The sequence below is a fragment of the Mirounga angustirostris genome, unplaced genomic scaffold (assembly GCF_029215605.1).
Source record: "Mirounga angustirostris isolate CCGP_5_RB_7025 unplaced genomic scaffold, mMirAng1.0.hap1 SCAF_17, whole genome shotgun sequence".
NCBI classification, from domain to species: Eukaryota; Metazoa; Chordata; class Mammalia; order Carnivora; family Phocidae; genus Mirounga; species Mirounga angustirostris.
In genome coordinates, this window is record NW_026991725.1 from 44,103,523 (window position 1) to 44,131,441 (window position 27,919).

Consider the following 27,919-nt stretch of genomic DNA (forward strand, 5'->3'; position numbering starts at 1 on the left):
ACCTCTGCCACCACCCTGAGGAGCCTGGAAGGAAAGGGCAGCCTGGCCGGCACCGTGGTCCCAGCCTAGTGAGACCCTCTGCCAGGGACACAGCTGAGCCGAGCCGAGCCGGACTCCTGACCACAGAAACTGAGATAATAAATGGGCGTCGTTTAAGCCACTAAGTTTACAGTGATTTGTTCCAGATCAATAATAAAGTAACACACGATGGGTTTAAAACCCAGGGGAAGGGGTGCCTGGGGGCTCAGTTGGTGAAGCAACTGCCTTCGGCTCGGGTCATGATCCCGGGGTCCTGGGATCGAGCCCCGCATCGGGCTCCCTGCCCGGCGGGAAGCCTGCTTCTCCCTCTCCCACTCCCCCTGCTTGTGTTCCCTCTCTCACTGTCTCTCTCTGTCAAATAAATAAATAAAGTATTTTTTAAAAATCCAGGGAAAAGTGATTTGGAATTTAGCATCCTAAACCCAGCAAAATCAGCACTCACGCAAAAAGGCAAACATGGGCACATCTTCAGACACAAAGGCTCACAGCAGTGGGACAAGGCTTTGCAAACTGTGGTGAAAGCCCACTTATTTTTTTTTAAAGATTTATTTATTTATTTTTGAGAGAGAGAGAACACAAGCTGGTGAAGGGGCAGAGGGAGAGAATCTCGAGCAGACTCCCCTCTGAGTGAGGAGCCCGACTCGGGGCTCGATCCCAGGACCCTGAGACCACACCCTGAGCCAAAACCAAGAGTCGGCCGCTCAACCGCCTGAGCCACCCAGGCACCCCCGAGTTGTTTATTTTTAAAATGTCCACGGAGAAGCTCCCAGCTAGCTCAGTCGGTAGAGCATGAGACTCTTAAAATGTCCACGGAGGGCCAATACTTTGTAAAACGTCAGGAACCGCCACAGCGCTGTCCCGTGACCATGAAGTTCCCGAATGCCCGTGCTCCCCGCACTTGGATCCCGTGGAGCAGACACACAGAACTAAATCAGAAATCAGTAACAAAAAGATATCTGGGAATCTCAAAATGATGGGAGACTTAGCAACACATTTCTAAACAGCCCATGGACCAAAAAAGAAATCACAAGGAAAATCAGAAAGTATTTTTAACTGAATAATATCAAAATTTGTGGGATGCAGTAAAGTAGTGCTCGGAAGGAGATTCACAGCATTAAATGCTCACGTTTCTCAGAAAAAAACAATGGTTCAAAAATAATAATCGAGGACCCCACCATTAAAAGCTATCAAAAGAACATCAAATTAAAGCCAAAGGAAGCAGAAGAAAGGAAATAATCTTTTGAGAGTAGATGTCAATGAAAGTAAAAACCTGGAAAACAACTGAGAAAAGTCAATGAAACCAAAAGCTGGCTCTTTGAAAAAATCTGTAAAATCGACAGATGTCCAGCTAGGCTGATCACGAACAGGACAGAGATGGTTACGACAGGCTCTGCACACACTGGGGAAACATAAAGAAACACCACGAACAGTTCCGTGCCAATAAAGTCAACAATGACACGAAATGGGCAAACTCACTGAAAGACGCAAATTCCCCAAACTGACACAGAAACACAGAAAACGTGCAACAAGCATGCAGAGAAGCCAGATGCAAAGTGCACACAGACGGAATGCGGAGCGGCAGGCGGGGCGGCCGCAGGGCTGGGGCCAGGGCCAGGGTTCGCGTCTCGGCTGCGGGGGAGGCTGAGTCAAGAGTCAGCAACCGTACAGCTGAAACAAGGGCATCTGTTGTATTTAAGTTACTCCTCGAGAGAGAGAACACGTTCTTTACACAAGCTTCCTTAGCAATCACACAGGAGGCACGAAGCAGCGACTGTCCACACGGGACCGAGCAGCAAGAACGCTGCTGTGGTGCTCGCTCCGGACCCGGGCCCGTTCCCGGGGAAAGGCCTTCTCCGGCCACCCTCCATCACCCCGTCCCTCCTGTGCTCTCCCTTCTCACGACCAGATGTTCTTCTTCTCTTTCCTGTTTCTTGTCTTTCTCCCTCAATAGGATGCGAGGCCAGGGCCTTGATTCTGTTCCCTTTTGTACCCGCAGCACCCAGAACAGCACCAGGCCCCTAGGAGGTGTGCAGCGAAAAGACCGCTCTCGGGGAAGCTGTGGGGACAGTCACCTTCCGATGTCCTGCTGGCATCTGGCCAGATGTGCCTTGAGTTCTACCTCCTCTTCCTGCAGCGACTGAAGCTGAAGGTCCTTGGAGATCATCTCCTTGGACAGCTGAGCGATCTGGGCATCCCAGCCGGATTTTAGAGCTGATGCATCTTCCCGAAGTCTGCACAAAGAAGGAAAGCTGTGTGAATGTGGGTGTGGTGCTCACTCAAGCTTTCCAACACACACACACCCACATGCACGCCGCCCTCAAAGGAAACCCACACACCAGTGTCTCCAGATCAGGGTGGAGACTTCCTCACCCAGATTAGGAAACGGTCCTACCCGAGAAGAAATACCCACCCGTCCATCCCACCAACCCAGGTGCCCACTGAACACCTACAACCCGCCAAGTCCGCGCCAGACGTGCAGAGGACAGTGAGCCACAGGGGTCTTGGGGTGGTGCCGCTGGGCTCACCTTTGCCACGCCTCAGGCAGCCCTTCAACGTGCAGACACATGTCTTCAAGTTCAAGGGTAAGACGAGGTCCTATAGAAACCCTACACTCCCTGGCAGAATCAGCACAGCTTGGATAAGCTTCCCCAGAAGAAGAGCTCTAGAGAAGACACCCAGAGATACTGCCCAGGGAAGCCGATCACCACAGGGGGAGGGACAGAATCGCCACCCGAGGAGAGCAAGGCTGCTGCTGAGCCGCTAGCGTCTCTGGGCTCTGCTGCCAAGCTGCCTGGAAGCTGCATGGCGCCAGACGTTTTCAGAGGAGGAAGAGAGTCTGTTGACAGAGTTCCCAGCACGATTCTCAGCCACTGGAAAAAGACCGTTTTTCTTCATACACTTGCAACAAATTATTTCTAGTACGGTTCGCCAAACCATCCTGACCCACACCTGTTCTCACACCACAAAGGGCTACGCGACGTTGGGAACTTCAGAACACATCCAGCTAACACACCGTGCAAGTGCCTGGAGCGGGGGCCGGGACTGGCTCGGCCTGGGGGCTGCCCGGCCCCCGCTCCAGGCGCACGCCTGCCCAAGCAGGCCAGGACCGTTGCCAAGATGGCCCTCAGCACGCGCTGCCCTGGAGCTGCGCCCCCACGGGGTCTGGGCCTCGGCCTCTGTGCTGCACCAGCACCAAGGGTCTGACGTGACGGGGGGACATGAGGGCTCTCCTCCGGCTACACTCCCACGCACACGCCACCAAGAAGCTGGACGGACACAAAACCCCCGGGCCCTCCTCCGGATTCCTGAAGTGTAGCCCTCCTCGTCACCCATCTGTCAGCAACTCTGCTCTAAGAGGCAAAGGACATCAGCCAGCAGGGAACTTGTCACTGAGGCTTTTTCCGACTTTCCAGGTGGGAGAGTGGCTGGCAGCCCTGGAGGTCCCCTGCCCGGGCCTCAAGCAGCACTAGGGGGACGTTCTGCGTGGACCTCCTGTTGCGCTCCCCGACACTGCTCCTATGCACCCCGAGTGTGGCAGCCCCCCCCCAACGACAGGAGAAGCCGCTAGAACTCGGAGCTGTGTTTGTACGTCTTCTGTTTGCAACACACACCGACCAAGGGATCTGCCGACCGCAGGGCTCTGCTTGTGCTCCCTGCACTAGTTTGCTAAGACCAACCCAGCCCGATAAGGTCGGGGCTCTGGAGAGCGTGGGGATTCACCCTTACCGCGTCCCGGACCCCCGCAGTCAAGCACTCAGGCTTGTGCCGCTCACCATGGGCCACGGGCCACGCATGGCTCCTGAGCACGTGGCTGGTCTGAATTGAGGTGCACCTTCAAAATTTAGCACCCAAAAAATGCAAAATATCTCCATAATAATTTTTTTCAGGCAAAAATTATTAGTCTTTATACTGATTACTTGTTAACGATGCACCACCTGATTGGGTTCAACCGTCTCCCCTCTTTCTTTCTGTGCCGTAACTGTGGACGCTGGAAATTGGCGCCGCCCGTGTGCCCGGCTGTGACCCCGTCGTAGTAGGTACGGTAGGCACAGGGCACGGTCGGGTTCTCGCAGAGCCTCTCGGGGCCATGGCCTCTCTACTGTGGCGTTCACGACCTCGTGCCCTCAGGAAAATCACCACAAATATGCCCAAAGAAAGAGCTCAAAACATGGGCTGTTTTTGTGGCTGGTTTTCAAACAGCATATGTCTCAGCGTGAGAAGATACGGACTGTCCCGGGCACGGCGGCCCCGGGCAGCACCCGACCACGGCCCACGTGCCGGACCGCACGGAGGAGCGGGAAACACAGGGACAGACACATTGAAAGGCGGGTGCAGGTGGAAGGAGGCCGGCCCCGGGCCTCACACAAGGAAGCTCTGTAGCTCCGGAAGCAGCTGTGAGAAGGGCCCACGCAGAGCCGCGCAGCCCGGCGGGAACACATCCGCCCGTCAGACTGTCACGTCTGCTTCCCTAACTGCCGTTGCTTGTGCTGAACAGATCAAGCAAGACCATAGGTTCAGTCTAAGGAAACCCTCCTGAGTGAGCACTAACTCCCTGGTTTGTACAGTTGTAAGGGCCATCCTCCCCTGATGGAAATACAATTTGGCAGAGCACCCTCTCTGGAACGGAGCCAGGCACGTTCCCCAAACATACAGGAAAAGCCAGCTGCTAAGTAAAGTGAACCCTAACCAATGACTGATTTAACTGTCTTTTTTTTTTTTTAAAGATTTTATTTATTTATTCATGAGAGGCAGAGGGAGAAGAAGGCTCCCAAGGAGCAGGGAGCCCGATGCGGGGCTCGTTCCCAGGACCCCGGGATCATGACCTGAGCCGAAGGCAGACGCTCAACGACTGAGCCACCCAGGCGTCCCTGATTTAACTGTCTTAATCAGACATTCTTAGTAAACACAGCTTCTCCAAGTATCACTTCGTCACTGGCAGCCAGGACTGGAGTCCAATGCCAAGTCCAGTTCCCAGTGGATGCCACACACAGCAGGACAGAGTTAAATATAGGGGCACCTGGGTGGCTCAGTCATTAAGCGTCTGCCTTCAGCTCAGGTCATGATCCCAGGGTCCTGGGATCGAGTCCCGCATCGGGCTCCCTGCTCGGCAGGAAGTCTGCTTCTCCCTCTCCCACTCCCCCTGCTTGTGTTCCCTCTCTGTGTCTCTGTCAAATAGATGAATAAAATCTTTAAAAAAAAAAACGCATTTCAGGGGCGCCTGGGTGGCTCAGTCGTTGAGCGTCTGCCTTCAACTCAGGTCAGGATCCCAGGGTCCTGGGATCAAGCCCCGCATCGGGCTCCCTGCTCAGCGGGAAGCCTGCTTCTCCCTCTGCCTCTGCCTGCTGCTCCCCCTGCTTTACTCTCATGCTCTCTGACAAGTAAGTAAATAAAATCTTAAAAAAAAAGTTAAACATAGATTTACCATATGATCCAGCAATTCACCTTCTGGGTATATCCCCCTCCAAATTTTAAAGAGACCTGAATAGGTATCTGCACACCCATGTTCAGAGCAGCACTATTCACAAGAGCCAAAAAGAGGAAACAACCCAAGTGTCCACTGACAGATGAATAGGTAAAGAAAATGTGGTCCACCCACGCCGTGGAGTATCACTCAGCCACGAAAAGGACGGACATCCTGTCACCTGCTCCAACATGGGTGGACCGAGGAGCCATTACGGGAAGGGGAGTAAGCCAGTCACAGAAGGACAGATACTGCAGGGTCCCCTTATATGAGGGTCCTAGAGTCGCCAACATCATAGGGACAGAGCGTAGACGGTGGGTTCCAGGAGGTGGGGGAGGGGAACGGGAAGGGACATTTTGGTGGTGGTACACGGCAGCGAACTGTGCACTTGAAACGGTTAAGATGGTAAATTCTGTATTATGTATGTTTTATCACAAATAACTGCATGTTCATACACATACACACACGGCAGAATTTGAAAAAGAAGGGGAAAAAGGGTTAAGAAAAAGGACCAGAGAGCCGTAGAGGTGCACCCGCCCAGTGCCCACCCTGCAGCGGGTGCAGTCAGTGGCCCTCCCGCCCACACTCACTTGTCCATGGCGGCGTCCTTCTCCTTCAGGGCATCGACCTGCCTCCACTCCGCCCTGCGGAGCTGCAGCTCCAGGGCCTCACAGTGGGCCTGCAGCCCCAGGGCCCTGGCCTCCAGCACCTGCAGCTGCTCCGCGTGGGCGCCCTTCACAGCCGCCAGCACCGCGTCCCTCTCCCTGGCCAGATGGTCGAGCTCCTCATGCCTGAAACACAGGCAGGTGTCACGCAGTGCCCAGGCCCTGGCTGGACCCCAGACCACACTCCCTCTCCCGTGCACGGCGGCTGCCGCACTCGGGACCTCAGCCGCGGCGCATCCTGCCCAGCTACCTCTGTAGCGGCCGCCTAACCAGCAGCTCACGCTCCTCAGGTAAACACTGGCGAACAGTTCTTAGACGCCACGTCCCCGGACGGCTCTGGAGCGCACGCTCCCCCAGAAGAAAGACCCCGGCGACGGGAGCTCTGGTAAAGCAGTCTTACCGCCACCCCCACCGGCTTTTGGCTCAGCAGCCGTCAGTCACCCGGAACGCTGAGGGCGACTGGGGACTGAGGGACGTCAGCGGCTCTTCTGTCTTTGCCAGAAATGCCAGACCTATCAGAATCCCCTCACCAGGACAGACGTCCATCTGGACAGGACAGCGTGGGCTGGTGGGCGTCATGCGGACATCTGACTGGCAACGCTCAGGACTTTTTATGCTTTTATTCTATTTGGTTTCAATAAAAAGCTAAAAGCCCTGGGGGGCACCTGGGTGGCTCAGTCGTTGAGCGTCTGCCTTCGGCTCAGGTCATGATCCCAGGGTCCTGGGATCGAGCCCCGCATCGGGCTCCCTGCTCTGTGGGAAGCCTGCTTCTCCCTCTCCCATTCTCCCTGCTTGTGTTCCCTCTCTCGCTGTGTCTCTCTCTGTCAAATAAAATCTTTAAAAAGAAAAAAACTTCGAAGCCCTAAAAAATGTAATTTTACATGCTATTTTTTTATTATTTCGTTTTTGAGAGAGAGAGAGAGAGAGGCGGGTGGGGAAGAGAGAGAATCTCAAGCAGGCTGCATGCCCAGCACAGAGCCCAACTCGGGGCTTGAACTCACGACTCTGAGATTATGACCTGAGCTAAAATCAAGAGTCAGATGCTTACCCGCCTGAGCCACCCAGGTGCCCCCTACATCGTTTCTTTTTAAAAAAAAAAAGATTTTATTTATTTGACAGAGAGAGCGAGCATAAACAGGGGGAGCGGCAGAGGGAGAAGCAGACCCCCTGCAGAGCAGGCAGCCCGACGCGGGGCTCGGCCCCAGGACCCTGGGACGACGAGCTGAGCCAAAGGCAGACGCTTCACTGACTGAGCCACCAGACGCCCCTCCAGCTGCATTTTTCACGTCACGTTAACGTACTTTTCATTCCAGTTACAATGAAGCCTCATCCATCTTGCAACCTGTTCAATATTTTCGACCTTCTCTTAGCAAAAGAGGAACACGTGCGAGCGTCTGCACCCACCGGCATCCAGCAGCACAGCCTCTGTCTCATCAAACCAGGAAAGGTCTGGTCGAGACGGCTGGTGAAGGAGTCGAGTCACTCCCGAACTGCGCCGCATGACTTTTGGTCAGTGACTCTCAAAGGCCAACAGCGGACTCCGGGGTGGGAAGCCCGCCTTCTGTGCTGCCTGTGACGCCAGAGTCCCACGGCGCCGTCCGAGGGGCAGCATCTGCGTAGCGCCACGCGCGGGAGCCCTCAACTGCCCTAACCTGTACCAGAGCGCTCTAGGACACTTCACAGGTGTGCTCTGTAATTCTCAGGGTTTTGAGGTTACTCCTCCAGACACATACAGATTCACTGGGACTGAAAAACAAAGTAAGATGTTCTTGCAGAGCAACCCGACCAGCTAATGGTTTCACAGCAAGGTGGGTTCTGCTGCTTAGGTGGTCTGCTGAACGCTTTCCCTAACTGGAAACGAAATCTGCAAGCTTGAGGTTTTAGGGAGAAATGGTAAAGCTTGCAGCAAAATAAAGAGCATCTTACTGTATACACGTCATGCTGGTGAACGTGTACTCCAAGTCACAACCTTCCAGTTTCCCAGCCTCTCAGGACGAGGGTTTCCCAAGCTGCCGCTAAGTAGAAGGGCACCAGGTGTATGTAACGGTCCCGGAATAAGTCTTAGGAAAGCCTCTTATCCAAACTTCTGGAAACAGAGAACGTGAATGATCCTGCCGACTGAGCCAGGCACTACCAGCTCTTTGCTCCTATGGAGTGACCAGCAGACACACGACAGACGGTCATGCAGGGGCGAGGCCAGCAGGTGGCTCCTGGCTCGTAACTGGAAGGCGTTCAAAGCCTGGGGGATGCTGCCAGAAAGCCCACCCGGCTGTCTGCGGGCTGTGCGTGTGACGAGGTGGCCAGCCCCACAAAGGTGCTCACAGACTGATGCGGGGACCCCTTCCCCTCAGTCGGGGGGCATTCCTAAGGAGACTTACAGTTTACTTAATTATTGAATTTTATAGTATATTATATTGTTTTGTAAAGTATGTGCAAATAATTACCAGAATACCTTCACGTAGAAACCTTTTAGAACACTTAGAGCCTTGTGGCCCCAGCAAATTTCATTGTTTTTAGTTTATATAAATATATGCATTATGTTAGAGAAGACTGATTTCAAATTTGTGAATCATAAAAAATACACTATAGGGACACCTGGGTGGCTCAGCTGGTTGAGCGTCTGCCTTTGGCTCAGGTCATGATCCCAGGGTCCTGGGATCGAGCCCCACATTGGGCTCCCTGCTCAGCGGGGGGCCTGCTTGAAACTTTCTCTCTCTCCCTCTGCGCCTCCTCCTCACATGTGCACGTTCACTGTCTAAAATAAATAAATCTTAAAAAAAAAAGTGACCAGTTTTACTCTCTTTTTTTCTTAGAGATTTTAAAGTAATTTCTGCACCCAACATGGGGCTTAAACTCACAACCCCGAGACCCAGAGTCATGTGCTCCACCACCTGAGCCAGCCAGACACCCCTGAACAGTTTTACTTCTTAAAGCCAATATTTATAATATGCTAAAAATTATATTCATTTTCAACTATTTCAGTTTATGAATAAAAACACTTTGGGGGTACCTGGCCTGCGCTGTCAGTGAGTGTGCGGCTCTTGCTTGGGGTCGTGAGTTCAAGCCCCACGCGGGATTAAACATTACTTAAATAAATAAACTTTAAAAAAAAAAAGGCTCTAGCTCTGGACATGAAGGGGAACACTGTTTTTTCCCAAAGGCTGGCCGCCACAGCGCATCCCAGCACCACGGGCCTGCGTGGGTCCAAGCCGGACCACATCCTGCTGTGTCGTGGCCCCACATGCCCCCAGAAGCACGCACACAACGCCCGCCCTCGTCCCGTGTGCCAGCCTAGCCGAGGGGTACATGGGCCGATAGTGTACCCCTGTGCGGTGGCCTGGAAGGCAGCTCCCAGTTCCGTCTGACTGCAGGTGCAAAGGCAGTAGACGGACAGGCTGTAAAGCTTTTCTCCTCAGAGTGCACAAACATCATGGCCAGAAAACACAGAAATGCCCCAGATGGCCCATGCTCCACCAGCCTCGCCCACTCCCGTGACAGAGCATCCTCACAACCACCACACGCGTGCTTCACCCATAGCCACCCTGGTGCTTTCCAGAAAAGGAAGAGGGTGACAGGTGGAACGGTGGACGGTGCCCGCCTCATGCTCTCCGGGGCCCACGTCACCCCAGGCCTGGGCTGCTCCCAAGGGCACGTGCTCCCCCACACCTGCCCTCCCCCAGAAGCTTGCCTTGTGCCTCTCTGAGCCCTCCTCATCCTGTGGGCCTCACAGGTCTCAGCCTGGGCGGGCCACCATGGGCTTTCTCAGAGTCCCCGCGCCACCTATGGGCTGGGCATCCTGACACCTGGCAGTGTGGGGCACGCAGCCCACAGTGAGGGATGAGGTGAGCTTTTCGGCAGGAAGAAGGGGGCTCTTGAGAATCTAGAGAATGTATAACCAGGAGAGCAGGATTATTTTGCCAAAATAACGTAGAAATGAAAGGTGACCATATCACCAAAGTAACATTTGTTGCTGCAGTCTAAAATTAATGAACTGGTTAATAAAACTTCTTTTCTGAGACAGAGAGCTCGTGCATGTGCTCAAGCTGGGGGAGGGGCAGAGGGCGTCCCACGCAGGCTCCATGCCCAGCGCCAGCCCGACATGGGGCTCGATCTCACGACCCCAAGATCTTGACCTGAGCCAAAATCAAGAATCAGATGCTTAACCAACTGAGCCACCCAGGTGCTCCCTAGTTCATAAAACTCTTAAGTTTAGAGGTTTTAAAACATCAGGGCACCTGGCTGGCTCAGTCAGTGGAACACGTGACTCTTGATCTTGGGGTTCTCACTTTAAGCCCTACGTTGGGTGTAGAGATTACTTAAAAATAAAACCTAAAAAAAAAAGTTTTAAAACACTAAAAAGCCTAACTACCACTGAGAAAATCCTGGACAGAGCATGGAAGCCGACCCAAGGCAGTGAATTCAAAGGCCGGATGGCCCTTGGGTTGGTGGGAGCCCCTGCCCGGACCTAACCCCACGCGGCCAGGCTGGGAGCCAGGAACACTCACTTCCTCCTGAACACCTCCTCTTCCTTCTTCCTGGAGAGCTGCACACAGTTTAGTTTGCCCTCTAAGTCCTTTATCCTGAAAGGGAGGAAGTATTAGCGGGGAGAGCAGACGAGGACCCACAGCCAGGCCGGCCCCCAGCAAGCCAGGACAGGCGGAAGCCCCCAGCCCAGAGGAGGCCGGCGCGGCTGCGCACCGGGCGTCCTTGGCGGCGGCCAGGTCCCTGAGCTCCCGGCCACCGTGCCGCAGCTTTTCCTCCAGCCCCGCGTTGGCGGCCTCGGCGCTCTGCAGCGACTCCGCGGCCTGTGCGGCCGCGTCCTTCAGAGCCACGAGCTCCTTGTTCAGCAGTTTTACCTTCAAGAGACAAAGAATTCAAAATGAGGCTGAACTGGAACCGAGCAGACAGAAAACAACTCAAGAAGCAGCGCATCAGTGAGGGTGTCCTCACGCACCCCCCAGTGAACATGCCGGGGCCCCACGACCTCTGAGGGCACGCCGCACCCCACAATGGGGCCCACGCGTGGCGAGCCCAAAAGACCGTCCGGTTCCTATGTGAAGATTGCTGATACTGGACTCACACAAGCAGGTGGAGCATGCAAGAGCATGGCTCCATTTTAGAACAACCTTTCTGGGCCTCGGTCCGTGACTGCGACTGCGGGCCACGATGATGGCTGCAGCACCCGCCTCAGGCCGCGCGTGCATGCTGCCGCCCTCCGGGAGAGGTGTTCCCGGGTTTGTAACGGCCAGGCACGGCAGACGGAGGTGGGGCAGGGCCCACCCCACTGTGGAGCTCAGGGCACGTCCAGCGAGCCCTCTCCCCGCCGGCTCTCAGAAGTCCCCGAGGCCTCCCGAAGTCACTGCAGGGCAGCCTGGGCCTGGCTGGCGGGGGGCAGGGCTCCTACCGGAGTGCGGTCAGGGGGCCAGACAGGGCCTGAGAGGGTGCGGAGAACCGGTGTCCCTGCCAGGAGGTGCGGCTGGGCTGGGAGTTGCCTGGTCTGCACGCCGGCCACAGAGAACTGCCAGGGTTCCTGGGGGCCCTGGCTGGCCGGGTGCTGCCCTTGGACTGTGGCACTGTGGGAAGGCTGGAGGCCTGCGGGAGGGGCCCACCCTGACCGCTAGGGTGGGGTTGCTCTTACTGACACCAGCTGCATGCCCACACAGGTGTAACCTATCAGGTGGCAAGGCCAGACCGGGTGCCCTCTCCTGCTTCCTCCTCCCCTGCACGCCCTCCCGCCTCCTCAAGGCTGGCCCGTCTCCATGCTAAAGGTCAGCTGTGCACGCTGCTCGTGTGTGCCCTGGCAGCTGGTGGACTAGTGCACCAGGGAACCCACGCTCACCGCAGCCGGGTGCACAAGGTGCACGTGGGCCCTGACCACCTGCCTGGCCTCTGCTGTAAATGCGGGACGAGCAGCACCTCCCTGGAGGCCCATTCCCAGTGCTCACAGAGGACACAGGCCAGTGACAGGCTGTCTCGACCAGGGTCGGGTGGCCATTTATCCTGGGGGGGCACCCCTCCTCTGTCCCTAGTGAGACGGGCCACGTGGCAGGCACCGTGGCGGGCGCTCCCCAGGCATGTCACCCCTGGCCCCTGTACAGCGAGGGAGGCCTCTGTGTGGACCCCGCCGTCCCGCCCAGAGGTGGCCTCACGGCTCAGGAGCGGCACCTGACCTCTGAGGAGGGAACAGTCACCGCCCGAAGGCCATCCCCCACCTTGAGCTCATGAGTCAAGACCACGTTGCTCATGCTGTCCGCCTGCAGGCGGAACCCGTGCTCCCTCTTCTGCATTTCAGACTCAAATTCCAGCAGCAGCTCCTGAAACAGAAAGGGCCGGCGGTGAGAGGAGGCTGCCGTGCCCCAGCAGAGCCACAAGAAGCACCAGGTGAGCGGGCGAGCAGGCCTGAAGCCGCGGGACACAGAGGCCCCCGGTGGTGGAGGTGCCCCACCAGGCGTCAGAGGGCCCCCACGGATTGCCCAGGGGGCCACCGGTTCTTGCCAGACGCCACAGAGCTGCCGGGCCTGTCCACTGGGCACACAGACAAGGAGCTGCTGGGGACTCGGGACAGAGGCCCCCGGGCCTGCTCACCCCGCCCCTGCGAGGGGGCAGCACTGCCAACAGCTTTCTGGCTGCTTCCGGCTGGGTCTGCACACTGCTCCCCGCCGGCTCCTCGCCCGGACCCCATCCCACACCTGCCAGTACGCTGACCCCGGCTCTGCAAGCAGACAGTCTTCTGAGCTTCACCCCCAGGCTGAACCTAAAAACCCGACACGTTATTACGACAACAGCCGCGCAACCACCAGCGAAGGTGACCGCCGCTCACAACTGACAGCCCGCTGTTCTCCTGGAGCTTGGGTTCCCCTCCGACCTCCCCCAACCTCTCTCTCCTCGGTCGTCCCACCCCCTCCCGTTCCTTCGTGGTGTCCCCTTGCGCAGCGTGACCCTCTCTCCTGGGGTGTGGCCCCTCCGGAGGCCGCGGCCTCCACATCTGGCCTGGCTTCTCCCTGGACTGTGGCACAGCTATCTCTCCGGCTGCTCTTCACACTTCCCTGTCGTTCCCCGGCACTCCTGCGCCTCCTCCTGTCTGTGGCTTCCTCCTCCTGGGAAGCACCTCTGCCGTGCCCCGTGCCCCATGCGGCCTCACCGGGGGATTGGAAGCCCAGCTCTGGCCTGGCCCAGGCCCACCAGCTCCTGCGGAGCACTCGGGGCGTATGGGGCCGCCAGCTGGGCCCTGTAGCTGGGGCTACCCAATCCTGGGGACGCCAGGGAGTCTGCTCAGCTCAGGCCCCCATCTCTTGGTTCCCACTGTTCTGAACTCAGAAGGGAATGGGGGCAGCTGAGGGCTGAGCCCTTGGCCACTGGCCAGGCTGCAGAGCATAATCCAGTAACTTCCAGGAGACTCCTGCTGAGCCCGGCATCTGCAGGCATCCCCCCTCCACCTGTGTGCAGACCCGAGGGCCCTGCGCTCACACCTCACAGCCGGTCTGTCGTGCTGAGCTCCAGCTGAGCAGCGGGGCAGGCTCCGTACCCATTCTCCCCTTCTCTGAAACATCTCGCGCTATTGCTCAGGCCTCCGCCATTCTTTTGTTCTGAAGCCCCTGCCCCGAGAAGCAACTGGTCCATTTCCTCAATAGTCTGCCCCTTCCTGTTTCCCACTGCATGTTTCTGGAATGTGATTGCTGGATTGAACATTCCAATTTATCCTCCACGTCTCTTAAGTTTTTTCCCAGATTTTCTTTATTTACATTCTGAATTTATTTCTTTAAATATACTTTTAATTGTCAAAATTCTTTGTTTTGTGAATGGCCCTTCCTCCTAGCATCCTGTTCTTGGGTTATGGATGCAAAACACATCTCTGGTAGCACTAATCACAGGAAGGCCCCACAATGCACCCCAAGAGCCTGAAAACTAAGACCTGACATGAGGCGAGGCTGGCCCTGTCCCCACCCTGCTCCAGACAGGCTCAAGTTCTCACCTGTGGAGACGGCAGGGGGGTCACAGGATCACCAGCTCACCTGCGGACGGCCAGACCGGCACAGACAACCAGAGGCCTGTGCGGGCACATCTGCTGCCTCACCCCGGAAGAGGGCACACAGTGATGGGCTGCAGGATCACTGACCCAGGCAGGAATCATCGTTCTATCAGGGCCATTCTCCCTGTTACTCTTGGCTTCTTTCCCATGCTGCTGGCAATTCTCAAATGTCTCATAATCCTGCCTTAGTTGGATGCTCCTATTCAGGAATGCGGCAATAAAAAGCTCACTGGAACGTCACCAAAATTAAATCACCTGCTAGTCATAGGATACTGTTGAGGAAAGGAAAAGGTGGGGCCCAGGACGGAAGAAGATCATTGTAACACACGTACCTGAGGACTTGTTTCTGGGGTACATAAGGAACTCTACATATCAATAACATGAAGACAAATAATCCACCTTGGAAGAAGAGCAAAAAAAGTGAACCGACACTTCACAAAAAACGTATCTTAACGGCCAATGAACACATGAAAAAATGCTTACATGCTGACCATCAGGAACAAGCTAATTAAAACCACAACGAGACAGACACCACGACCCACCCTATAAACAGCTGAAATGGGAAAGACCGACGACACTCAGTGCTGACAAGGATGTGGAGCAGCGTCTGGGAACGCAGTTTGACGGTTTCTTACCAAATTAAACGTGCCCCAGCGCACAACCCAGAAACTATGCTCCCAAGTTATTTACCCAAACGAATAGAGGCCTGCCAAAAACGTTCACGGCAACTTTGTTCGAAATGGCATTGAACTGGAAACGACCCAAATGTCTGACACACGTATCTGTGGGCGAGCGGCGAGCCGAGCGGCGTGAGCGCCCGGTGCGCTACCCGCCAGCAACAGAGGGAGCAGCACCGAGCACAGCACAACGTCGCCCGTCAAGGCGCAAGCAGACTGCTGGGGCGGGGGTGGCACCCACGGACTGCAAGGGGCGCACTGGGACTCACCCACTGCCTTGCTTCTGCTCGCAGGGGTAATTCAATTTGTTAAACAGAACCATGCTGAGCTTCTGCCTGGGAAGGAGCTCCTGCCTGCCTGGTACCCCGGGTGCACACGCTGGGGTCACTGCCCCTTACACAGCCCCCCAACTGACGCCAGGCCAGCCGCCTGCCCGCGAGCTGCTGCTTTTCCAGCTGAGGCCCTTCCGTCCCCTTCACCGCTGTCAGTCCCTTCATGTCCTGTCTCCTGTGGTCTCAAAGAAGAGACAGACCTCCATGGTTGATCTGCCATGTGGGCTGAGGTGTGGACGTGCTTGTTCCTCAGACGCGGCTCACACGTGAAAAACCCACACGCAGAAATTACGCAGGGGGAAGGGGTGTGCAGAGTGCGACCGAGATGCAGAATCCTGACTTTGTCTCCCCCGCCCTAAAATCTCAGTGACCCGACCCAGCCCTGGTGCCTAGAGCAGAGCGGAGGTGACGTGGGGCAGGTGAAGCCTGTCCCCACAAAGAAGCTGGCGAGGGCAGGCCCTCAGCATAGCGCGTGGACAACACGGCACAGCACGCGAGACCGCAAGCGGCTGATGAAGTAACGGGGCTCGACAGTCTGAGGGGAGGCTGAGCCCAGCCCGACTGCCGGCGAGGATGCGGCCACATCTGCCACGTCCCTGATCTGCCCTCTCGGGAGGGAGGCGGGAGCCACACACCTGCCAGGTGACAAATCTCTGAAGGTCTAGTGGGAGCCTCAGAGACACTCACAGAAGCACAACTGAAAGCATATGCCTTACTTTTTTCTATCCTTTGAAAAGCAAAACGAAGTATAAGGAGTCACATGAATACCCCTTACTGGGACCGGAATATGAGAATCTTTTTTTAAATTTTATTTTATTTATTTATTTGAGAGAGCGAGCATGTGCACAAGCAGGGGGAGTGGGAGAGGGAGAAGCAGGCTTCCTGCTGAGCAGGGAGCCTGATGCGGGGCTCGATCCCAGGACCCCGGGATCATGACCTGAGCCGACGCCCCACCAACTGAGCCGCCCAGGCGCCCCTGGAACATGAGAATCATTGAGATTTTTTCTCCTAACATATGACAAAACTACGAAGCATTTGGTTTCTGCTCAAAGTTCTGCAGGCTGTGGGGGCTGGGCCGTCACGCAGACGGAGCAGGGCCAGCAGGGGAGCACTGACCTGAGTGAAAAGTCCAGCCTAGGAACAAGGAGCGCTTCGTCCCGATTCACAGCTCACGTCCACTGCCACCACCCTCCTCTCTGGCTGCAGGGCACCCACTCTCCTGCTGGGCCCCTCACGGGCCCTCACCTCCCATCCTCCCGCTGAAGGCTCCGATCAGGCCCCTCTGTCTACACCTGCCCTTTGGCGATGCCCCAGACTCCCAGCCCTGGACGCTGACCTCCAGCGGGCCAGGAGCCAGCTCCCACACAGCCTGATAGCACAGTGCTGTACCCAGGGCTGCTGCCTGTGAGCCCCACGTGGCTGCCTGCCCCTCAGCCCCCCTGGACCCTGAACGCCTGCCCCGGGAGCTCTAAGCATGCCACCGTTCCCTCCACGCCCCTGACCACCTGTAGGCTTCTGCTCACGACTCCCCTTCCCGACCACCCTGCCTTATGGTGTCGTGCAGGGGACACCCTTGGGGGGCTCCACTAGAGACCGTGCTGTTCAGTGTCCATCGTGACCCACGGAGGCCCAGCTCGCTCCCAGAGCAGCTCCCAGGTCCAGGTGCTCACACCCTAACTCCAGGGCCTGGGAGGACGCCCAGCACATGGTCCACATTCAAAAAATACGTGTTAAATGAAAGAAGAAATCAATTAATCATTCCATTTCTACGTCAGTGGCTTCTAATCCTGTCCTGCTAACCAACACAGAAAAAAGCTTCCCTTAACCCCACAGCCTACAACTTGCAGGTACAGTAAGACTCAAACAGACCAACTCTGTTCCCATTACCTTATATTTCACTTTTCAAGAGAAAAATCACTATCACCATTGAATCAATTCTACTTCTGACAAGTCAACAACGGACACAAGATCTTCAGAAACAAGAGACAGGAAACCAGCCCCAAGGAGACCACGAAGCCGGTGAGCACATAGGAGCCTAGTTCAGTCACTGAAAGAATAAGATGTGGGCAGCAGAGTAGGGTTCAAGCACAGGCACGCTGCACCCTGAGAACCGGCACGGCTCACACTGTTCCAGAACCACACTGGCCAGGTGCCACCCACGTTTCCAGCAGCCCCCTTGGGTAGACCAGCAAAGCTGCGGAGTTTAAACATCAAGTTTCCTTCTTTCCAGAGGTAGGGCTCCTACAAAGACCAACGTCCCCCATGGCTGTGAGGGGCCCCCGAAGACGCAGAAGCTCGAAGCCGGAACCAGCCCGAGTCACAGCAGAGGCTGAGTGTGGACAGCCTGGGAAGCCCTGCAGAGGCCTGGCCCGGCCACCACAGTTCCCCAGGGGTCACTGCTGCCTCCGAGTGTCACCGAGACCCTGCCTGCCCAGGGCCCTCTGATGCTCCTGCAGGAGCGTCCCTGGTGCTACCGGAGGAAACCTCATCACTGCCCAGTAAGTCACAACAGGTCTTGCCCTCACCCTGCTGCTCAGGCCCTGGCTTAGTGCCCTACCAACCTGAGCTGTTTCCAAAAGGCCAACCTGCCCGTGACGGACAAAGTTCACTGGTCCTGGAAAGCTCCAGGAGTCCTCTGCAGATTTCAAGAGCTCTAAGGGTGCTCTGACGGCAGCATCGCAGAGAATGAATGTGGAGCTTCCAGAGGGGAAGGAAAGGGCTGTCAGCGGGGCCTCGGCCTCCTCCTCTGTGGTCAGAGGACAGTCGTCCCCTGGTGCCTTTCCACCCGGACTGGCACAATGCCTCTCGGGAGACACTGTCCTGTCTCAGGGGCTGACACAGCACCTCAGGACAGCAGGCCGGGCAGTCAGGCCCCCGCCCACCAGCAGGACAGGTCTGTCCGTAACTGCTGCCCCAGCACCTGGATCAGAGCCGTCGTGGCCAGTCACACCACCCACATCTACCCCGCGGTACGGTCACCAAGAAACTGGGAACAAGCCCAGGGTTCAGTGGCTACGAGAACAGGCAGAAACGGGACACAATACAGGCTGACTTGGATCCAGCTCTTTGTCCCAAATCACGAACAGGAGTCTACAACTAAGATGTGAAGAGTAGGGAAGGGGTTCAGGGCAGGCCCCCCAGAATGTGCCATCTTGGCACAAGGACTGTTTTGAGCTGAAGGCACTTGAGACCCTGCAGCCTCAAGAGAAACTTTTGTCCCTGTCTTACCACACCGAACGGTCTAAATAGCGCGTCTTTCCCAGACCAAGGGTCATTAGCAGAGATAAATTTTATCTGAGAGACCGATCTGTGTGGTAGGGCAAACATCTTTTTTTTCAAACACCTTATACACACACACACACACACGTTTTTTAAAATAACGTCTATGTCCAGCGTGGGGCTCGAACTCATGACCCCGAGATCAAGAGTCACACGCTCTACCGACGGAGCCGGCTGGGCGCCCCTGGCAGGACAAACATCTTACCGAACACCGGCTCTTCTCACTGCCCCGTGAGGTGCATTCCTTCCCTCTGAAGTCCCAGACCCCCAGCCCCTTCTCCTTAGTTCAGAACGACATATAGACCTCATTCTGCCTGACTCTGGGATTTCCATGTCTGTGTGGACTCCCCGAACATACACCTATTAAATTTGATGTTCTCCTGTTCATCTGTCTCACGTTGATTTGATTCTCAGTCCAGCCAGAAGGACCTTTGAGGGGATGGGAGTTCTTGCTTCCCGACAACGGCAATCCCAGGCCAGGGTAACAGCGGCTAGGAGTTTACACACTGGAATCCAGTCCCACCTCTGCCATTTACTAAGGGGCTCTTGGGCAGGTTACTTAATGCCTCTGGGCTCAGCCCCCCACCTGTAAAGCTCAGATCAAAACCGTGTCTCTGTCGTGAGGAGCACAGAGAGCTTCATGAGGCAGTTTCCATAAACACCGCTGTTGCTGTGATGTCATGAGCTCAGCCCGGGCTCGAAGGCGACAAGGGGACCCGGCGACCCCAGCATCTGCACTCACAGAAGCGCAGGCTGAGGCTCAGCGTCACGGAGGGAAACTCTGGTGACAGGGCGAGGCCAAGTGGCACCTGTCAGCTGACACATCTGTGTTGACACTTAGGATTACCTACGGTTGTCTTGAAAGAAATACAGTTACCACAATTTGAGTTCCCAGCTCTCTGCTACAGTAAGTAACTCAGATTTTGATTTTCAATCCTTTTTTTCTGGAATAAATAAGGGAGAAAACATGTATCCCTTTGTGAGGAGAGAGAGCACGGAGGGAGTTCCTAGAGACCGAGGTCTGGATGTCCACCATATCCCTCCAGGCCGCCCCCGATGGAAATCTGCTCCAGTAACTCGACCTTGACCCCATGGATACCACACAGCTAACAAAGAGGCTGTCTTCTCCTCCACAACTTGCTTTCACAGTGGGCAGGCAGGGCGGGCACCTGAGGGGGGCTGCGCGCTGGAGGCCCTACCTTCCTCTGCAGGGCAAGTTCGCCATCGAGCTCCTCGAGCCTTCTCTCCAGCTTCCATTTCAGGTTTTCGTACTGCTCCCGCTGCTGGTCCATCTCGCTGTTCTTGTCACTATGTAAACATGGCAGTAGTAAGACAGGTCAGGGCTTGCTCTCGGGGGCTTCAGTGGGACCCTACACCACACAGGCGCCTGCCTGCAGAGGGAGCCTGAAATGGGGTCCAGAGTCTCACAAGGTAATTCCCAAAGTGCCCAGGACACAAGCCCAAGTCACACCGAGCACAGGAAGGTCCCCACCTGAACGGGAAAAGAGAGCACACGCTAACCCCAAAATGACACAAATGTTGAGATTTTTTTAACAAGGGTTTTTTTTTTTTTTTTTTTTATTTGACAGAGAGAGACACAGCGAGAGAGGGAACACTAGCAGGGGAAGTGGGAGAGGGAGAAGCAGGCTTCCCGCCGAGCAGGGAGCCCGATGCGGGGCTCGATCCCAGTACCCTGGGATCATGACCCGAGCTGAAGGCAGATGCTTAACAACTGAGCCACCCAGGTGCCCCCTTAACAAGGGTTTTTAAAGCAGCCATTATTTAAAATGCTTCAGCAAGCAATGTAGTGCACTCTTACGTAAAAAATTAGAAACTCTCAGCAAAGAAAAGCTTACAAAGAATCAAACAAATTGAGAACCAGGAAGTATGACAACCAAACAGAAGGCTCACTGGGGTGGGGTCAACAGCAGAATGAACATGACAACATGACGGAGCAAAGAATCCACGAACTTGAAACCAGAACAACAGAAACTACCCCAGCAAATAACAGAGAGAAACACACTGAAAAACATGAGCACAGCCTCAGGGAGGTGTGGGACAGTCACCCTGAGCCCGAGCACGGGAGGACAAAGAGGAGGGCTGACATGTACTTGAAGAAATAATGGCTGAAAAGGTCTCAAATTAAGGGGAAAAAAAGGGGGGGGGGGGGACAAATGACGTGAGGAGACACTTTACAAGAATGGTATAGAACACTTTAAGGATGCTTTGGGGCGCCTGGGTGGCTCAGTCGTTAAGCATCTGCCTTCGGCTCAGGTCGTGATCCCAGGGTCCTGGGATCAAGCCCCATATCGGGCTCCCTGCTCTGCGGGAAGCCTGCTTCTCCCTCTCCCACTCCCCCTGCTTGTGTTCCCTCTCTCGCTGTGTCTCTCTCTGTCAAATAAATAAAATCTTAAAAAAAAAAAAGAAGAACACTTTAAGGATGCTTTAAACTGTCTCAAATACAGCTGTGAGAAAGAAAATCAGTATTTCCACAGAGGCAAGCTGGCCCACGTGTCCCAGTGTTAAGAGCACCTGCTTCTGATCCTCCAGGTGCATCACAGTGTGACTTTTAACAATGGAGTTGGGGAACAGTCACAATGCCAACACCCACCCTGCAGGGGAAGGTCACAGATCCCCGTCCCTGCTCCAGGCGATGCTGACCTTGGTCAGCATCTGTACCTGTCTTCCCCGGCCCCTGGGGAGGCAGCACGGGCTGTGAACACCACCAGCCGTACTGCTTGCAGGAATGACAGGCTCCCTGGCACACAGCGTCGGGACTGGGAGCCCCTGCAGAGAGGCCATGAACACCTGGGCTCCCGGGCCTCCCTGAGGACAGCGACGCTCGGGACCCTGGGAGCTATGCCTGTGGTTGTTACGGGAGATGCTAGCCGGCGGCTCGGAGGCCCATAAGCCAAGGTGGTCCCGCGCCCACTGAGGGAGGTCTCTGCTCACGCCCAGCCCGCCACGGAGTCTCCTGCTGCTGAAAAGTACAGGGCCAACAGGCCCAGCAAACGAAAACGGGGCTGGGTGGCCATTTAAAAGGATGTGGCAGAACCCAGTGCGCGACACGAAGAAAACCGCCCAGGTAGACGGAAAACCGCCACAAGCAGGTTGTAGGCCGCGTGTACGGGACGTGTCTATGTGGGCGTGAGGGGAGCTCTCCCAGGGAGAACACAACAGAGTCCTCGGGCAGCTCTTCCTTTCCACCTCACCACCTTCAGGAAGAAACGATTGTCTAGAACAAGAACATCGTCACTGTTGTGATTTTCTACAAGTACTTTGAAGGGCATGTGTGACAACATGAAACACTATTCAGGATCCTGTTTTAAGTGAAAACAGAACCCGCAGGGTGCTGCCAGCCACTCTGATGTCTGTGCCCGCACACGCCAGAGAGATACACCCGACCGTCAACGTGACATCACAGACACACACCCTGGGCGCCTGGGGGGCCCAGCTGTTGGGCGTCTGCCTTCAGCTCGGGTCATGGTCCCAGGGTCCTGGGATCGAGCCCCCCTTTGGGCTCCCTGCTCCAGGGGAAGCCTGCTTCTCCCTCTCCCACTCCCCCTGCTTGTGTTCCCTCTCTCGCTGTCTCTCTCTGTCAAATAAATAAATAAAATCTTTAAAAAAACCAAACAAACACACACCCTGAAATCAGGGGAAGGACGGCAGATTTTTGTCTTCTCTTCTCACTGAGGAGGAGAGTGCGTGGGACACGAGAGCGGCTTTCCGGGGACCCGCCAACAGGACCCTCTGACCCGAGCTTCGGGTTCTTAGTCAACCTGCCTCAAGTGAGCTCACTGCGCTTGGGAATCAATACCTGTTTTGCATCATTAAAACAATCATGGGCTCGAATATCTTTTATTGAAATGATACAGATTTGCAATTCATGGAGAAAGCTCGGAACATTGAAACCAGTCTCCCGGTGCCCTCACCGCGCGGCCCGAGGGGCGCTCACCTGTGGATGCGCTCCAGCTCCAGCCGGTGCTCCTGCAGCTTCAGCTGGTGCTGCCGCTGCAGGTCCTCCCGCCGCCGGGCCTCGCGGGCGAGCGCCTGCCTCAGCCGGGCCGCCTCCACCCTGAGCTCGCTCACCTCCGCCTGCCGCGCCTCCTCCAGCCCTCGGGCCTGGGCGAAGGCCGCGTCGTAGCGCTCCAGCTCGCGGTCCCGCTCCTCCAGCACCTGCAGGTTGTAGACGAAGTCCTCCTGCAGGCGCCGCAGCGCCCCCTGCGCCTGGTGCAGCTGGCTGTGCGCGTCCTGCAGCGCGGCGTCCCGCGGCTGGCAGCGCTGGGCCTGCAGGGCTCTGCTCTCGCCCTCCTTGTGAGCCCACAGCTGGCTCAGGGCCTGCTCTGAGGGCGGCGGCAGCATGGGCACAGCTGCAGTGGGGAGCAGGTGGGCAGCGGGCCCAGGGTTAGGGGCTCTAGCTGTCCTTCTCGATACCCGCGCCAGATCCCCGTCTACGGCATCGCTGTCACCCAGTGGGAGCACGCTCTGGGCCAGTTAGCAGCTGTGTGGTCACACATTCGGAAGAGCCACAGGTGGCCCCCGCCAGGGCCCAGACCTTGAGGGCTCTGCTAGCCGATCCTCACCCTGCAGCAGAGGAAGGAAAGGTAGGAAACACCGTTTGCTCACCAACAAGAGCTAGGTCCTTCAAAACAGGCTCATGAAGGGCTCTCCCACTTTGCAGGTGAGAAAACGGGGCCGCTAAGGAGCTGAGCAAGCGCTGGGGCCCACCAGCCTCTGAGAGCCAAGGCCCCCTCCGGCCCCACACTCCGCTCCTGCAGCAGCCTGGGGCGCCTGGAGATCCAGCACTCAGGAGCACGTTCCTTGGCTCTTTTATTTCCAACCCATCACAGACTGATAATTTTCTAAAACAATAAAAATACTCAAGGAAAATATAATTAAAAAACAAAGATATATAACGCAAAGACCAATTTTTAATTATTAGATCCAACACCATAGAACCACCTTGTCAAACTGCTAACAACGGTCTAAACACCTCTTGCTCTGGTGGTCTGCCAAGCGTGGGCCGCATGAGTATGCGTGGGGGGGCTAGCAAGGGCCGCTAGGCGTGCCAGAGACCACGTGGACTGTCGACGTCCCATCGCCCGGCAGAAAGGGGTGGATTCTGACACGGAAAACCACGTGGTGCTCGGGGCCCTGACCTACACAAACAGGCCCACGGCCACGCAGCAAGCCCAGAAGGTAGGCAGGCTGGGCCCAAGGGCCACGGTCATCCTGGGGGCAGATGCGCCAGGGGCAGACACAGCCCTTCTCTGAGAGCACCTCTCCAGAAGGGCCGGGGGCGCCTGCCAGTGACATCTGAGTATCACTGTCATCCCAAAGAATCTAAAATGTCTGATTCATATAAAGTGGGTCTTTTTTTTTTTTTTTGCCCGATGCAGGGCTCAATCCCAGGACCCTGAGATCATGACCCGAGCTGAAACCAAGAGTTGGTTATTCAACTGACTGAGCCACCCAGGCACCCCTGAAGTGGGTCTTTTTTTTAAGAGGAGAAAATCCCAGGGTGCCTGGGTGGCTCAGTCAGTTGAGTAACCAACGCCTGGTTTCAGCTCGGGTCATGCTCTCAGGGTCCTGGGGTCAGGCTCCACACTCAGCCCCTCCCCCTGCTCACATGTGCTCGAGCTCTCTCTCTCTCCCAAATAAATAAATAAATGTTAAAAAAAAAAAAAAAAAGAAGGAAAATTCCCACCATCCCACGAATTCTTGACTCACTGGTTCAGCAGTGTTTACGGTGAGCCTTCAGGGACTGGGGGAGATGGACAGCGGGGACACTCTGTGTGGGGTCACAGAGGTAAAAGGCAGCCATTCCTGAGGTGAGCCCCACAGCACCTACACTGGTCTACCTCATCAGCATAGAGCAAAGACAGAAACTCAGAAACAGGAACAAGAGAACCTAAGGGCTACTGCTTTTGGTATCCTTTATGTTAATTCTAGAATTCTCAAGTAAGCAACCACTCTGAATCAGTGATACTACTTTTTAGGGACATGAAGTATTGTTTCACTCCTGAAATTACTAATAATAAAAACCACCGACAAAAAATTATCCATATAATCAAATCTGTTACTGTAACATCTTGGTAATAAAATGAAAAAACAGGGGCGCCTGGGTGGCTCAGTCGGTTAAGCGACTGCCTTCGGCTCAGGTCATGATCCTGGAGTCCCGGGATCGAGTCCCGCATCGGGCTCCCTGCTCGGCGGGGAGTCTGCTTCTCTCTCTGACCCTCCTCCCTTTCATGCTCTATCTCATTCTCTCTCTCAAATAAATAAATAAATAAATAAATAAAAATGAAAAAACAAAGCAAAACAACGAACTCACAGGTGCAGGTAGTATGTTATGTGAGGGGCAAGTCTTCTTCGAACAGCACACGGGTCTCTGGCCCAATGAGTCGAGTTTGGTAGTAATTCTCGCTACAAGTGGAAAAAAAAGAAAAAAGAAAGGAAAGGGGAAAAAAGGTAAAAGAGAAACTGTCAAAATGGTCTGGGCTGGTATTTGGAGAATCCCAAAATATTGCCAGGACCCCAGAAACGATAATGAGCATTTCACAGAAGACACGTGCTTGGCTGGAGCTGACCCGCGAACGAGAGACACACGTCAGCCCTGGGCTCAGCAGAACAGTGCTTATAACTCGGACAGTAGGGGCGCCTGGGTGGCTTAGTCCGTTAGGCGTCTGCCTTCGGCTCGGGTCATGATCCCGGGGTCCTGGGATCGAGCCCCACGTCGGGGTCCCTGCTCAGTGGGGAGTCTGCTCCTGACCTCTGCCTCTGCCTCTCCCCCTGCTTATGCTCAATAAATAAATAAATAATAATCTTAGAACACTGGCAGTCGAAGAGGAAAACACGGCTTGATAAACGTCAGGATTGGGCAATCGAGGCCACGTAACTGTGGGGTATCAGACAACGCATCCAACCGGAGGCTTGCCGGAGGACAAAGCACCAAGAACAGGGTTGAGCGCAGCACCCCCCACCTTCGTAAGGAAAAAGTAAGGCGATGTCTCAGGTGAAGCCAATATTTTCTCAGCACTGGCACTTGGATCTGAATGAATTCCTTATGCAGGTCTTCCTAGAAGAGCAATGAATCACGCAGGACAGGGCCTGGCCAGCTCTCGCTGTAAAGGGCAGTGGGTAATTACTCAGGGCTCTGTGGGCCACAGGGTTGTCACGACTCTTCAGCTCCGTGCAAAGCAGCACAGAGTGTGCAAACTGCGGGCTGGGTCTGGCCCACCAGCCTGCTTTGTCAAGCCCTCCATCTCTGTGCAGGGCACCTTTATCACCGGGTAACAGCTGCTGTCATTTCTTAATGGCTGCCCCCTGCAGCCCCGAACCCTCAGGGCTCACGTCCAGCCGGTCTTGGGGCGACCTGGCGCTGGAGGGGAGCAGCGGAGCGCAGAGGGAATGCCCGTGCCAAGACCCAGAGGGAGAGGCTGAAGCAGCAGGAGGGCCTGCAGAGGGCTGGGGAGACCGCAGGACCCTGCCATGGGCAGTGCAGTAAGAAAGACATCATGGGGGCGCCTGGGTGGCTCAGTTGGTTAAGCGACTGCCTTCGGCTCAGGTCATGGTCCCAGGGTCCTGGGATCGAGTCCCGCATCGGGCTCCCTGCTCTGCGGGAAGCCTGCTTCTCCCTCTCCCGCTCCCCCTGCTTGTGTTCCCTCTCTCGCTGTGTCTCTCTCTGTCAAATAAATAAATAAAATCTTTAAAAAAAAAAAAAAAAGACATCATGGCCTTCATTCCCAGCTCCTGGCACACCGTCCCTAAAACCCTCACAACTTCCCGAGTGACAGGAGCGACAGGGGCAGCTTTCGTTGGCTTTAGTTCTTCTTCCCGGGTTCTGAAATAATTCCAGGCGAGAGGCTACCTTCTGTTTCTCGTATCAGACCTGTCAACCACACCTGAGTTTACGAGGTGACTCTGGAAAGCCCCAGATAACCACGGGATGGAGCTGGTTGCCAGGGGAGCCAACCTTGGGATTACAGGGTTTCCCTTTCGACTCCGCCTGCCAGCTTCCACCGTGAGGCTGGCTCGATCAATCATGCCTACATGATGAAGCCTCCACACACATCCTCAGCCAAGGGGTTCAGAGAGCTTCCAGGTGGGTGAACACATTGGAGGTGCCCCGAGACAGCGTGGAAGCGCTGCACCTCGTCCCCCACCCCTCGCCCCAGGCCTCTTCCATCTGGCTGTTCCTGAGTTAATATCCTCTTATAATAAACTGGTGATCTGGAAAGTAAAACGTTTCTCAGTTCTGTGAGTTGCTCCAGCAAATGGAGCCCGAGGAGGGGGTCGTGGATCCTCCGATGTATCGCGGGTCGTCAGGAGCACAGTCGTGACAACCTGGACTTGCAACTGGCGTCTGGGTGGGGCCAGTCTTGTGGGGCTGAGCCCTTAACCTGTGGGGCCTGCGCTAACCGGGAATCTGTTTCAACTGTAGAGAACGCTTGGTGGAGGAAAAGCCCCCTCACGCCCGTTGGAGGCAGAGCAGAGCTGAGTGTGAGCGCAGAGGGAGGGAGGCCTGCGAAGCAGGGGCCTAATCGCTAGGGGCAGCAGAGCTCCAGCGCCCTGATCACCGCATCCTCCCAGGGGCCAGTCCTGCCCAGGGGCAGCCCCAGGGCTCCTCCCTGCAGGGGTCCGGAGAAGGGCAGCGCTCCTCCACGGCAGACTGGGCTGCGGGCAGAGCCAACATGCCTCTCGGCCTCGCCCTGCACCCACATCAACCCCTGCTCAGCTGCAACACGCCCATCAGGCACCTGCTTGCTGTCTTGAGTTACAGACCGCCTGAGCCCAGCACCCCACGCTTCTGCCCCCCAGTTTTCCTGGCTCCTTCAAAGGCACCCCTCTAGGGGCGCCTGGGTAGCTCAGTCGTTAAGTGTCTGCCTTCGGCTCAGGTCATGATCCCAGGGTCCTGGGATCGAGCCCCCATCGGGCTCCCTGCTCGGTGGGAAGCCTGCTTCTCCCTCTCCCACTCCCCCTGCTTGTGTTCCCTCTCTCTCTCTCTGTCAAATAAATAAATAAAATGTAAAAAAAAAAAAGAAAAGAAAATGAAAGTCAAGGGACGCCTGGGTGGCTCAGCCATTAAGCGTCTGCCTTCGGCTCAGGTCATGATCCCAGAGTCCTGGGATCGAGCCCCCATCGGGCTCTCTGCTTGGTGGGAAGCTTGCTTCTCCCTCTCCCACTCCCCCTGCTGTGTTCCCTCTCTCGCTGTCTGTCTGTCAAATAAATATATAAAATCTTAAAAAAAAAAAAAAAGGCACCCCTCTATCCAGCTGCCCAAGCTAAACACGTGGGGTTAGCCTTGATTTCCGGCTGTCTCTCACCCCTGCACACCTCAGCCGCCATCATCCCTGACCTCGCTGCGAGGGCCCCTGAAGTGCCCTTCTGCTGTGCACTCACTCTGAGGGCTGCCAAAGGGATCTTACAAAAAACAA

At 55.7% G+C, this 27,919-nt stretch overlaps 1 protein-coding gene across 4 annotated transcripts in view; it reads right to left on the reverse strand.

Annotated features, from left to right (window-relative positions):
* Window positions 1–27,919, reverse strand: part of CCDC57 (coiled-coil domain containing 57) — a 116,528-nt gene that overhangs the window by 69,706 nt on the left and 18,903 nt on the right. For all 4 annotated transcript variants that reach the window (XM_064582284.1, XM_064582283.1, XM_045888227.3 and 1 more), the window contains 8 exons: window positions 24,817–24,908; window positions 22,438–23,066; window positions 19,682–19,790; window positions 12,378–12,479; window positions 10,864–11,021; window positions 10,671–10,745; window positions 6,091–6,291; window positions 2,112–2,270 (listed from right to left, as the gene is read on the reverse strand). In XM_064582284.1, coding sequence (XP_064438354.1) covers window positions 2,112–2,270; window positions 6,091–6,291; window positions 10,671–10,745; window positions 10,864–11,021; window positions 12,378–12,479; window positions 19,682–19,790; window positions 22,438–22,844 — 1,211 coding nt within the window. In that variant the 5' untranslated portion in view covers window positions 22,845–23,066; window positions 24,817–24,908. The remainder of the gene's footprint in view (window positions 1–2,111; window positions 2,271–6,090; window positions 6,292–10,670; window positions 10,746–10,863; window positions 11,022–12,377; window positions 12,480–19,681; window positions 19,791–22,437; window positions 23,067–24,816; window positions 24,909–27,919) is intronic.